Below are 13,442 nucleotides of genomic sequence, written 5' to 3'. Positions count from 1 at the left end.
GCCGCATCGCATAATTACGCACCGACGAGGACATCCATTACAGGAGATAATTCAGCAAGCGCAATTAGAGGATGAGTCGTGATTCCCTGGACGATAAAGCCAGAACCAATGTAAATTAACTAACTCGGTAGTTATTAAAGACTTTTCCTGGTGGGTCTTTAGCTTGACAACCAATGATGTTCACAACTCTAATGACGTTTCTAATTACAATAAGTAACTATCTAATGAAAGTGTGCCGCGTTAATCCCAGAAGCCACAAATCAAATCGTCGAAATCGACAGCCGATAAATAGTTTCGAATAGCGGACATCGGAATGCCAACAAGGCCGCAACTCAGCCTTGGTTTCCGCATCATCCAATCAGCATAAAGCCTGTTGCTGGCTCCAATGTGAATAGCTGAGAAACCGGCCGCGGCGCGCGCCACAAACATTATTAACGTAATAAAGTACTAGATAAAATAGTCGGACAGCGTGTGAACGCCAAGAGAAAGCCGTTGTCGCAACATTTGCTGACCGCTTATTACCATGCGATACCCGCTTGGCGTTTTCGACAATCCAAGAAGCTTTGAATGTGTTGGAATCCCAACTCTAACGCCTATAAATGATAAGCCTTTATTGATAACCAGAAAACATAAAGCCACTAAAACTTATTAGCCTTTGAACAACAGTTATTGTTAAAACTATTCTCGTCCGTTAGTAAAGCTCTACAAAACTGAAAGACTACTCAAAACCTTCACAGATAATCTGCCGGGAATAGCAGACTATTTCTGAGCGCAGTAAACACTATCTGATGCTCGATCTAAATTGAAAGTCTAATCTAAAATGAGTGAAATGCGCTGAAGGAATGAGCTTTGGAACTCGATATCCTGAATGGACTAGTTGGTCTACTCAGATGAAATTGAATAGACACTTAAAGGGAGCGGCGTGTCGAGTTATCTTGTTTTAAGGATCTGCCAGTCTGGAGAGCGGCTTCGTGCTAACATTTCAATCGGGATTTACGAAAACCGGCTCGCGATCCCATCGGCTACTTTAAATATTTACTCTGGAACATGTTCGCTCGTTGTCTTAATTTGGCGTAACGACCGTGCAACGTTTACAACCCCTGTACGTCGAAACGTTTTAGATCTAATAATTGTAAAATTTTAGAAGAATGAAAGTCTTTTTAGAAGATTAGGCTTTTTTCAAACAAACAATCCTAATCTTCTAAAAAGACTTTCATTCTTCTAAAATTTAATCTAAGACTTAATGAAGTCTTATAGATAATTACAAATGCTCCAGAAACTTGGATCACTTCCAATTAATACAAGAAACAGGAAGCCGAAAATTGACACCTCATTGAGTATGCCACGTGGCGGAGGGTGACCGATAGCTGGAAACCCTTCACATCATGCGCGGTAGGCCAAACAAATGGATTACAACATCCGTGAAGGCGCGCTTTTCGAGCAAATGTGCCGTGAAGATGCGCCGGCGCCGCCCTCTCATTCAAACAGTAATCTGTTGCAGCAACGCAAGTGAATCCATAAGGAATCATATATGTGAATCAAAAGAGATCCGACGAAGAAAAAAGAAGCATTTTCTTTTATCTTATACTGTTTTATCCCATACTTAAATCCCGACTTGCAGTCATTAGTTTGTCTGTCTCTGTCTGATCTCGCTTCGTCCCTTTCCCGCCCGTCTCCGGAGGGCCATTTATCAATTCCAAATAACATGCCGGGACCTTTTCTCTTTTGTTTGTTTGTTTTTTATTTACCTTATCCTTCGGTGTTCCGTTTGTTCCTTTTGGGAATTGATTGTAAAACCCAACTAATGGGCGTCTGTCTATAATGTAAGATGCATTGATAACACTAATTGCATAGCTAATGAATAAATGTTTAATGGGATATTTTCAGATCTTGTCTAAGTCAATACACGTATTATTCACAGTCTCTATAAAATTAACCGTAAAGCGAATAAGACAAACAACGTAAAATTAATGTTAGTAACAGAATCGGTTTCATAATAAACGCAATGGGTACTGCAATTAATGGAGGCAATTTTGCGTGCAAAGGCTATTAAAGTTCGCTATTAAAAGTTTCCAATTTCCCCTGCGCAGGAGTTCGGTTATTAACTCCGCTGCGTCGTGCTCTTTTTGCCCATTCAGTCGGGTTTTTTATTCCTCTTTAATTATTTATTTATTGCGCGGACCGGCCGCGGCCTCCCGCCGCTCCGAGGACTTTATTTCGACAGAGCTCGCGAGGAATTCAACTATTTCTTGTCTGAATCCGAAGCCTTAATGATTAACTTTTACCTTTTCACTCAACAATTGACTAATACGAGCAAATATTGGTTGGTAAAAAGGGTTCATTTACCTCCTTATATGTATTCTAATTGCCTCTTAAAATTTGATGAACTTCATGTTCCGAGGTTTTAATTTTTATCGAGATTCTTTAGCGCTGTCCCAGCGTAGCTTCAGCTGAGTCACTAATCATACAAAAATTAAAGCCGAAACGACGTGGTTCCATGGTTGACGGAGGTATTTTAAAGATGCCGGACATCAAGGGGGGTCTTCCTTAAATTTTTAGGTTGGTTCATCTAAAGCAAATAAACCGAAGTCCCTCAGAAATTAATTTCGTTTTGTTTCATCGTCTGGAGCCGCGGCATTTACATTGAATGCGGTCGGAGGCTGGCCGTTTGTAGGATATTTATGTAAGGGCCCGTGGAGTATGACGTGCGCATTATTCATACACATACATGGACCAGCTGGATGTTATTTTTACCGGTTCATCGGCTTGTCGTCAAGTTCCATTGCGTTTTAATAACCGAAAATACTGAACAATAGAATTCGTGTTTATGGAACTGAGTTACAACAGTCATGTAAGGTTATAGTGTGTAAAGTATTATTGCCAATTTGTTGTTTATTTCCAACACTTGTTACGTCGAGCGTTTCATACATTTTATTGGCTGTTCTGTCAATAGCTTTATTATTTTCCGTACATTGAAAACCATAAAGTTTTACGAGGCGCCACAACGGCGTCGAATGCGGAATTGCATTTACTCCTATCACTTTTATAAAATATTTACTACTACAATGCAATTTCCTGAGTCTGCTATACGAACAGGTTTAAAACGTATAAATTTTACAATTGTGGTCGCCATGCTTGTTACTACACGAATTTTTCAATATTGACTTCAATAATCAGCACTTAATTACGTTTCTTGAACTAGGTTAGAAATTAGCGACGGTGAATTTTATTTTACATAATTAATCAGGTTAAATTTATATCACTCTATAAATTTTACTTTCCAAGTACTTCAATGCATTTTTTTAGTTACAATATCATTCTCCTTTTAGACGTTTCTTACATCGTTAGCGTTCTGTAAAGTTTCTAGTATCTTATAGCCTAATATTTTAAATATTCGTCTTTTTTAAAAGACGACGTACTTCTATTCTATTCTATTTTACTTTCTATTTAAAAAATCTACAACGTCTACCGCTGCGCCCCTACCAACGTCATTAACGCACTCGGTATTACCTATGATAGACTCAAGTTTCTGTCAAGTTTTTGCCATATATTCTTCACTTTTCATTTTTCCTTTATAGCCACCAATATAAGATCTCACTAAAGCAAAATGTTCTGTTTTGTTTCAGATCCAAAAGTAGACAGTGACTACGAGGGTGTGCGGTGTTACTGCAACAGTGCCCAATGCGTAGGCACAGGCTACATGTGCCGGTCGCCGCGTGGCGGTGGCTGTTACAGCGAGCTGCCAGCTCCTAGGCGTATTCACCATGCCAGACACGGATGCTTACACCATCTGGCTGACACGTAAGTCAATTATATGGTCCATCTACTCACTACATGTTGCATCTGATATTTTTGTCAGTATTAAGTAAGACACGAAAGTAAGTAAGAGTTGAAAACTATATAACTTTCTCGACGATGACTTAGCATTTTATTCACATATCTACGTGTTGAAGATTCTAGTTCCCTCATTTTATCTGAACATTTATATCTCCTATCTCCTTTGCGGAATGATGGTGGTTTAAAAAGATATGTATTTTTAAAGTGAAACTATCTTTTCGGAGCTAAATCGCGTATATTTGTTTTTAAAAGAAACGTTTTGGGCGCTTTACAGGTCCCGTGACACCATTTCCCGGGTCACCATGTTACTACCAAAGACGGTTTTATCTATCGATTTCATCACTGTTTAATTTGATGACTAATACCATATCAATCAGCAGTAATCACGGGACCTGTGAAAAAAAACGTTGATTTGTTTGAAAAAACTGATACACTATTAATCTAAAAAAATAGTTTCTTTTCCAATGTGTAGCAATGCAAAAACCTAAGAATTCGAAACTAAGATAACATATATGTTAGTGTATCTGTATTATTTACCACAGTAGATGTTTAACGTCCCTTTGTACAATGTATAACCTAGAATGAGATATAGCATTCCCAATGCAAAATCAACCTAAAAGAATAAAATTAATTTCTTCAACAGCTTTATTGTCATTGATTAGATGTTCCCCTTTACCAAAATTAAAAAAATATAATTACAATACAACAATAATATGCAAAGAATAAACTGCCTCATAATCTATTCTACATGCAAATTTTAAAGATACCCATCCGCCCGTCAACTCATCAAGTAAAACGACTGTTTATTTTACAAACATGCATAAGATATTTTACAAATGATATTTAAAAATGTCCAGATATTGATCTCATTACTGACTTGAAAACGAACTGCATTGGTTACGAGCCGACAATGCCATTCACTTTAAAGATTTTATCACCTCTCATTATTATACGAGTCACACTAATTAGTATGCTTGACATGTTTCGAAAAGGGTCTTTGTAAATGGACAAAACATCTCCTGGAATTTAAGCGTCCGTAAAATACCACGCGGTAGCCACATCCAAATTTATTTGACAGCAAATTGGTTGCCTCCTCAATAGTATCGTTATCGCCACTATTTATTCAAATTTTAACAGCGCATATTCTCCTAATCCCTCATTATTACTACCAACCGGCTCGTCAGTTTTATGGGGCAGTTATAATGATTTGTTTTTGATGTTGCCATGTTACCACAGACGGTTTCCTGTGTTTCTTGTTAAGTTTCATCGTGGAATTAATTAACTATTCTTTTGTGGGGCGCGCTGCGCTACATGCGACGCGCATTGTCATCCATCAATTCTGCTTATCATGCTGGCACACGGCTCGCCTCACTAATATCTACGCACCGCGTTCCAGTGTCTTCAATCAATTTGTCTTCGGTCATTTCGAAATTACTTCACGACTCTTTCATCATCGATGTTAATGCAGATATTATGATTCTAACTCTAATTTGATCGAGTACTCAACCACCACAAATCCTTGTTACGAAGTTTACCTAACTCAACATGATTTATCCCCAGTACAGCTCGGAGTATTCGTTTTGAAATTTCTTTTAAGCGCTCGGTTAATATTAATTATTCTGGCGAAGGCACGCCGTAGTCGGTCTGTTTTTATGCTCTGAAATTACCCGCCCGGTTGATTATCTTATTCGGATCGGCCCGTCCCGTGTTCAGAAAACTGGTTCCGTGCGCCCGCGCATGCCCGCTTTTATTTACTTTAAATAATTTTTGCTCGTTTTTGGCAATCTCTTGCCATCCATTATCTTTGTTGACGATCGCGATAGCTTCGTTAAGTTTTCGATCGAATTCAAATTGATTTTCTATGTAGTGTAGATTTTTGTAGGTAATTAATTATTGAGTTGTTTATTGTGTGTGTTGGATCTTTGTCCTCGATTATGCGATAAGGGTGACGGTAGGCGCTTGGGGTGAGTAAGGTCAGGCTGCGAGATAGCGTCGCAGCTGTACGGGCGCCGACCCCGCCGTTTCTCGGCGTCTCTCAATCTGAACATTTCAGAAATAATATCTTTCTAACTATGGTATAAAACTCCTAATCCAATACTGTGCATAATACTTCTATTGCACGGTAGCACATCATGTGATAATGTGACGTCTTTCCTTGGACTGCAACCCTTTTAGTATTTCGTTTTCTGATACTGTGGAAAGCTATTTTATTGAATATATTCGTTTGGAGTTCAATTGTTATCTAGTTTCGGGGAAATATCTAGACTGATGACATCATCGTTATTAACATTTCTAACTAGGGTTTTCACAAAACCTACGAATTTGTGTCTTGTCTTATCAATCAAATATATTAATGAGACAACTGCTGCCTTTTCGTGCATGTCTTTTCTCCCGTTACAGCTTGTTGGTAACTTTAATAGGTTTTTTATTAATATTTTTCTCATTAACCGCCACGACCATGTTTACTGGCTGTCTTATCTCCACTTCGTGTTTGCGCTTTAATGGTAGTCTCTAGAAAGGTTCAATAATTAGCTGCTACTTATTCTGCTGGTAATTTATTTGAACTAGCAATTATAACTACATTTTTTTAACTAGTTATTTATTCTGAATTTTATATTCGGTAAAATTTTAAATATTTGTCAAATTATTTAGTGACTGCTAATAATACAATTATAAAAATATAATCTTTTTATCAACGCAGACCATGTTTCTATCATCATTTATAAAGGATCAAAATCGAGGTAACATTTCGCTCATCCTTATGTTTTATCTTTTTTTGTCAATCGACATTCTAAACAAAGGATTTGAAGTTTCGCGATTTATATTTAAATTCTCGATAACGTTGTTCAAATAACTTGTATATTTCCCATGAGAAAATGGTGCGTCCATTCAAATAGAAACATAAATTATTTTCTTATGATAATATAACATGTTTCTTGTACAGAAAGCGATATCTAACATGTGTAACACATTTATAACGTTTTGAGACAAGCTTTAGGAAGTTAGTGCATGCAATTTTTTTTAATACTTTATATGTTTTGTCACCCGCAGAGACGAGTAAGCGCCCGGGGTTTAACCCGGTTAAAACCCATTAACGCCCAATATCGAGGGCAAAAACTATTTACAATGACTGAAATATTTGAAATAAAATAAAAAATGAAATAATTTATATCAAATTTTAATAAAATTTTAATTTGAATCAAATGGAATATTTTAAATCAAATTTTGTTCAAATTGAATGATGTTATTACAAAATGTTTATCGCTAGAAAGCAATCTCTCAATCAGAAGATCTAGATGATTCGATGTGCCTTTCTTTTGGATGGATTCACTTGAAAATCGCATTGACATAAATCAGTACTAAAAACCGTTAGGTCATATGCACTAGAATCGATCTCCATAAAAATCAACCTTAGTAGTGAGACTCCATTGGATTGCAAGATGGGTATTGTGCAGATTTGCCTCTTTTTCGTCTATATCGTTTTGGAGTGATAGGAAATCTTATACTGGTTTTGTATACATATTTGGTGGATGTCCTATAGCATGGGAAAGTCGCAAGCAAACAACGATAGCACTCTCCAGTGCTGAAGCCGAGTATGTGCCTCGTTCGGAAGGATGCAAGGAGGCTGTATTTTTGACTGCACTTGTAGCCGAGCTGACCGGGATTAATGAAGTTGTGGAACTACTCATAGTCAATCTGTCTGCGATTCAAATTGCTGGAAATCCTGTACGTCATCGGAGTAACATCAACTAAACATATTCGGGAACTGGTGCGAATGGGTAAGGTGCGTTTGAAGTATGTGTCAACACAATGATGCCTGCAGATGTGTTAACGAAAGGACTGAGCAGAGAAAAGCTTGAAAGATTTTGAAAGAAATGCAGGTTTAAGGAGAAGTTGGGCTGGCTGTACTAGCTCATTTAAGAAGGAGTGTTGAAGGAGGTTAAATGTTTTATTTCATATCTTAACAGATTTTTTACATCGAAATTTGTAATAATTATACCAAATTCCGTATTAGCCGTTTCCGCCTATGATTTTGAGCAGAAATGTGTTAAAACCCGGACGACTGATTAGATTAGGTTTTTACCCACTGCCCATTTGTGGTCACACGGTAATCACCACAGTTTGGAATTTTTGTAACAATATCGTACACAGCATAATGAACTGTAAATTGTGTAACGCATAAACTAGATATGATATGGCAGATGCAGGTATCCCCGAGACTGCTCGAGAATGGATGTTAAGGCAGTAACTAATGTTGAGGCAGACTTCTCGTAAGAAACGACATTACCTCGACTATTTTCACGAGCACACGCAAAAAACAGAACAAGATAGAAGGGAAAGCATTTACCAACTAGAAAACAAAAACATTGTTGCTTAAAAATAACCTTTTTGTGTATGATAAATAATCTACCTATGTAACAAATTTAAAAAAGATTCTGTTATATCTTACGGGCACTGTCACTGCACCCGTCATCATCCTGACACATAAGTTGACAACTCTCATGCGCTTGTAATTTAACCAGCACCCTTACCCTTCAAAAACGGAACGCAGTAATGCTCATATTACTGCTTGGCGGTAGACATAGGTAAGATGGCAGGAATAGGTAAGGAGCTATACAGCTAATAAAATTAAATGAAAATGATAATATGAATATTATACGTGATGGATGCGCTCTATAAGTTTCCGGAATGAATAAGAAAAAAATGCTATAAATGGTCAGAAATGAATTTATTGTTTCTCAAAACATTCTCCGTTAGCGTTAATGCACTTTTTCATACGAACGAACCAATTTTGAAAACATTTATGCCACTCCTCCGTGACAATCTCTGAAACATGTTTTTCATACTCTTCGACAACCTCTTCAGGTGATGAAAATCGTTGACCGCGCAACTGGTTCTTAATTTTTGGAAATAAATAAAAGTCACAAGGTGCCAGGTCGGGACTGTACGCGGGATGGCTCATAAGGTCAACGTTGTTCACCTTCAAAAATTCATTTGTCTGTGAGTTCGTGTGAGAACTGGCATTATCGTGGTGCAGGATGATACGGCGTTTAGGGTTATTTTTACGGAGTTTGTCAATAACTTCCGACAAACAAATGGTCGTGTACCAATCATTATTCACGGTACAACGATTCTCCAAAGCAACAGTAGCAACGTGTCCAGTTTTATTAAAAAAAAAGCAATCATCCGCTTAGAGGCACTTTGCGCGCGCGCCACTTTGGTTGGTTTCGACACATCTCGAAAGACCCATACGCTCGATTGCTACTTTGTTTTGGGATCGTAACTATAAATCCATGTTTCATCACATGTTACTATGTCCCATACCAAATTTGACGCCCCTTCGTTGAATCTGGTAATCATGGCATTGCACCAAGTGCCGCGATCCGTGGGCCTCAGTGAAGTTGTATGGGATCCACTGAGAGTACAACTTTTTCATTCTCACATGTTTGTGTAGTATTGATTGTATTTGACTCACGCCTATGTCTAAAGATGCCCGAATCTCATGGTATGTCACATGCCTGTCTGTTTTGATCATACAAAGTCGTAGAAAATCATACTACGAAAATTTTCACGAGTTAAGTCCATGATGATGGAGACAACCAATTTCTAAAATGACGCCACAATGTAAAAACAAGTGACAGTCAGATGAAACAAACTGTATTTTACAGTCTGAGTTCTATTTTCAAATGAGATAATTACTTTTTAAATATTGTTTATGTAAGTGGCCAGTTCCGGAAACTTGTAGTGCGCCCTATGTAATGGTAATAAAAAGTAATACTTATATAATAAAATAAATATTACGCTGAACATTTAAATTCAACTCTATGCCCGCTTTTAATAAGAAAGGTCCAAAATGTCAAGCTTTATGTTAGTGAATAAAGTGTACACACATTATTAAACTTCTTTATAAGATTTGAACCTTAAGTGTCTAACTTGAAGCGCTTTTTAAACTCCATTAAAAGATTTTTAAAAGGAATCTCACTAATAAGTTTTGTTTAAGTAAATGAAATCATTAACATAAGTTTCATATGGTTCAAAAAATTGTGGAATGTGCACGTACAAACATTGAAATTCATTTAAACTCCAAAAGCAATCGCGCTAATGCGGCTTTTGTAACGGAAAGCCGAAAATAAACTCTATTAATATTCTAATAAGTGCGAGGTAATTGTACTCGGATGTAAATTTGGTTAACCGCGTGAGAACTAACTTCGTGAATGTTTTGCACAAAATCACTTTGTATTCTGGACTTTAAGCTTCTTTAAGGTACAGTGAACTGCGAGTTTGGGGACTCTTTAAACTGTTTTTCAATTATTTAACAGTTTCTTACACCATGCCATGAATACAAATGCATGCCTGGACGCGTTGTGTTGCTCAGTTTTGGGTAATTTTGCATGTTTTAAATTTATTTTGGTACAATAGTTGGATGCTGATAACTTGATAAGTAATAACGTGTCAACCAACAATATGATAATAGTTTTGCAAATATGGCACCTAAACTGCCTCTAAACGGTTACCATGCCGGACTGCCACGTAAAGGTCCCAGGTTCGATTCCCGGGCCGGGAGAAATAGTTGTATGGCCTACAATTATTTCTCTCGTGAGTTTGGGTGTAATTTGTGGTGGTCTATGTGTGTGTCCATGGCACCCGCGACACAGGGTTTCCCTAGTGCGGGGCTATGTTGAGTGTCTGCGTTATTTATTTAAAAAAAAAAAACATTTTTTCCTAGTTTTGTTTTTTATTAAAAATAAGTGCGCCTTTCACCTCCATCTCACCTGATGGAAAGTGATAACGAGTACATATAGTCTATATATATAATGCCACACCTAAATAATGCCTATTCACTCTCGCTTTGAATTCCACTATCTAGCCGCTCGCCATATAAATCTGAAAACAAAACATTTCGTGCGAGTCCTGTGAAAATCCACAACGTAGGGGTGGATTCCCAGCCCACGTCTAGTCGTGGAAAGGGGAAGGCGGAATCAAATTATGCTATTCCATCGCACACTCTCCGTGATATATCCTGTAGAATACCGATAAGCAGGTAACTTGAAGGCGGTATTCAAAGCTCTGCAGCTTCGCCTTTGCCAGTCACCTACATATAAGCCTCTTGGCACGCTTATCGATTGAATCCAAGTTGGCCAGTTGGTATTTAACAGAGCCATCCCATAAGTAGCAACAGTACGCCATACATGACCGGACTTGTATTTTTTTATAGTTTGTTCTAAAATTTAGTCATAAAATGAAAACTTTTGCTGTTGTGCTTGTTGCTGTTGGAAAAATAAAGAAATAAATCACAACAATTCTTCATTCCTTATGTGGCAACAGCAAAAGTTTTCATATAAATAGTAAATTTTGGAACAAACCGATACCTCCAATAAACCTTATGCCACCTTTATTTTATTTGGTAATTTTCTGTTATTTTTGTAAACAGTCATATTTATTCGGGTAGTCATATCCCCGGAGAATAGTATTAGTTTACTAATACTATACTCCCCGAATTTTGGGGGAAAAAACGAAATAATTGTAACTTTTTCATTGAAAATAAAACCGACGTCAAAGGACTGTTATCGATTTTTTTTCGATTTCCATGGGATCCCCTCATCAGGGTCTGACTTCTTGGTGACAACGGGACTGTTACTGACTCCTTTGTACATTTTATACTTATTTCACAGGTTGTTATCAAGTGTCAAGTGAAAAGTCGACTTCTATTTTCGGAAAATAATTAATAATTTGCGATAGCCGAAACGAACCCGAAACAGTTTCGTTTCAAACAAAAAAAGGGTTTTCAAAATCGTTCCACAATTGATGAAGAAATCGGGAAACATGCATACAGCCGAACGTGTAACCTCCTTTTTTTAAGTCGGTTAACAAAAAACAAAATAAGAACAGAACAAAATTAAGTTGACGTAGTGTTCATTGGAGGTATCGAAACTGTCAATAACAACGAAAATAGGTGCCACAGAAATCTATTTAGTTAGATTTCTGTGGTAGGTGCTATTTCCGCAAAGCTATGATCATGTTGGTTGACACATTATTGCTTATCACCATCCAGTTTATTATTAATAGTTCTTACATTTCTCTGTACTTTTTGGTTGTAACTAAGGGAAAGAAAAATCGCAGAGTCCTTTTCGCACAAGTTTTTTTTAATATAATATGAAGTGACAAGACGAACAAGTCGTGCGCCTGATGGTAAGCCACACGCCTATCCATAACAGTTGCATGCCACTCAGAGCTTTAAATCGCAAAGATCTGAGGGGCACTGCCGCTGCGCTCGTCACCCTGAGACATAAGTTCACAAGACCCACCTGCCTGTAATTTCACCATCACCCTTACCCTTCAAAACCGGAACACAGTAATGCTGACATTACCGCTTGGCGGCAGAAATAGGTAAGGCGGCAGTTCTTCCCTGGACGAACTCTTTCACAAGGAGCTCTACAACTATTCAAGTTTACAAGAGCAGACCTTCAGTTGGCTAACTTGACAAATATGAAAGTGATGGATTTTTACGTCTTTTGTATGGACAATAAGTATTCTAAACATGTCTTCACTTGTCCTCCAGTTTGACTTAGGAAATTTTTCCGTGATATTTATGCAAATGTATTGCCTCGTACAAGACAATTGGCTTGTTTGTTTGCTCTTGTTGTGTATTGCATAGATTCTTGATAGTTTTATTTACAAGATATGTATGTAGCCTTTATTACCTGTTATACGTTGCACTGCCAGGCAGGGATCTCCTCTAAGGGCTGTGAATCTTTTTTGATGTGCTGGTTTCATCACAATGGTTTCCTTCTCCATTAGCGAGAGGTCTTGTTGCTAAATATTCACGAATTCATTAGTCGTAGGTACACGCTGCCACAGGGATTCAAACCATGGACCATTGAATTGAGAAACAACCTTTCTCAATTTAAAAAACTGACCTCATAAGTTCGTGGAATTACATCTATTTGCCAAATCGGTTACCGGAAAGTGTGCGAAGCCGGATTCATCCCCTAGTGTGCTAGCCTGAGAGATGGAATATTTTTTTCAAATTCAAATGGGACTAATACTGAGGTACCATCATTCCAACAAAAAAATTATTATCAAAATCGGTTCAAAAACAAACTTCGTTTTATTAATTAGTTCGAGTTATCGCGTAACGACACAAAAAAATAAAGTCGAATTGAGAACCTCCTCCTTTTTTGAAGTCAGTTAAAAATAGTGTATGAAAAAAGTGATACATTGACTTTGGTAAGTTTTCCAAGGCATCGCATTATGGTCTTAATGCTTCATATCTTGAGGTCGAGCTACAGCTTTAAATTCATTCTATTATGAGATATATTCAAGTACTTATAAAGAATAGACGAAGATATATATAGAATAGAAGATACAACGCAATGTAGCTAAAAGCAAGTGAAAAGTGCTGTTATTGAAATGAACCACCTCTTTTGCAATCGTTGCCTTAAACTATCGAAAAGATTTAGAGCGGTGCTCCATATTTTCAATTCTTGTACGAAATAGAAGCATGGCATTATGACCCAGATGTTATGTCAACGGCAAGAGGCTTCGAAATGTGGATGTATCGTAGAATGTTGAAAGTATAGTATACGGATAGAGTCACAAATGAC

General features: G+C 37.4%; 1 protein-coding gene across 1 annotated transcript in view; it reads left to right on the top strand.

Moving 5' to 3' along the window:
- LOC113235642 (BMP and activin membrane-bound inhibitor homolog) overlaps nt 1-13,442 on the top strand; it is a 120,541-nt gene that overhangs the window by 82,558 nt on the left and 24,541 nt on the right. The window contains exon 2 of the mRNA XM_026471463.1: nt 3,627-3,801. Coding sequence (XP_026327248.1) covers nt 3,627-3,801 — 175 coding nt within the window. The remainder of the gene's footprint in view (nt 1-3,626; nt 3,802-13,442) is intronic.

This window comes from Hyposmocoma kahamanoa, unplaced genomic scaffold (assembly GCF_003589595.1).
Source record: "Hyposmocoma kahamanoa isolate Upper Pololo Valley unplaced genomic scaffold, ASM358959v1 88, whole genome shotgun sequence".
Classification (NCBI taxonomy): domain Eukaryota; kingdom Metazoa; phylum Arthropoda; class Insecta; order Lepidoptera; family Cosmopterigidae; genus Hyposmocoma; species Hyposmocoma kahamanoa.
This window is presented reverse-complemented; position numbering and strand designations above follow the sequence as displayed.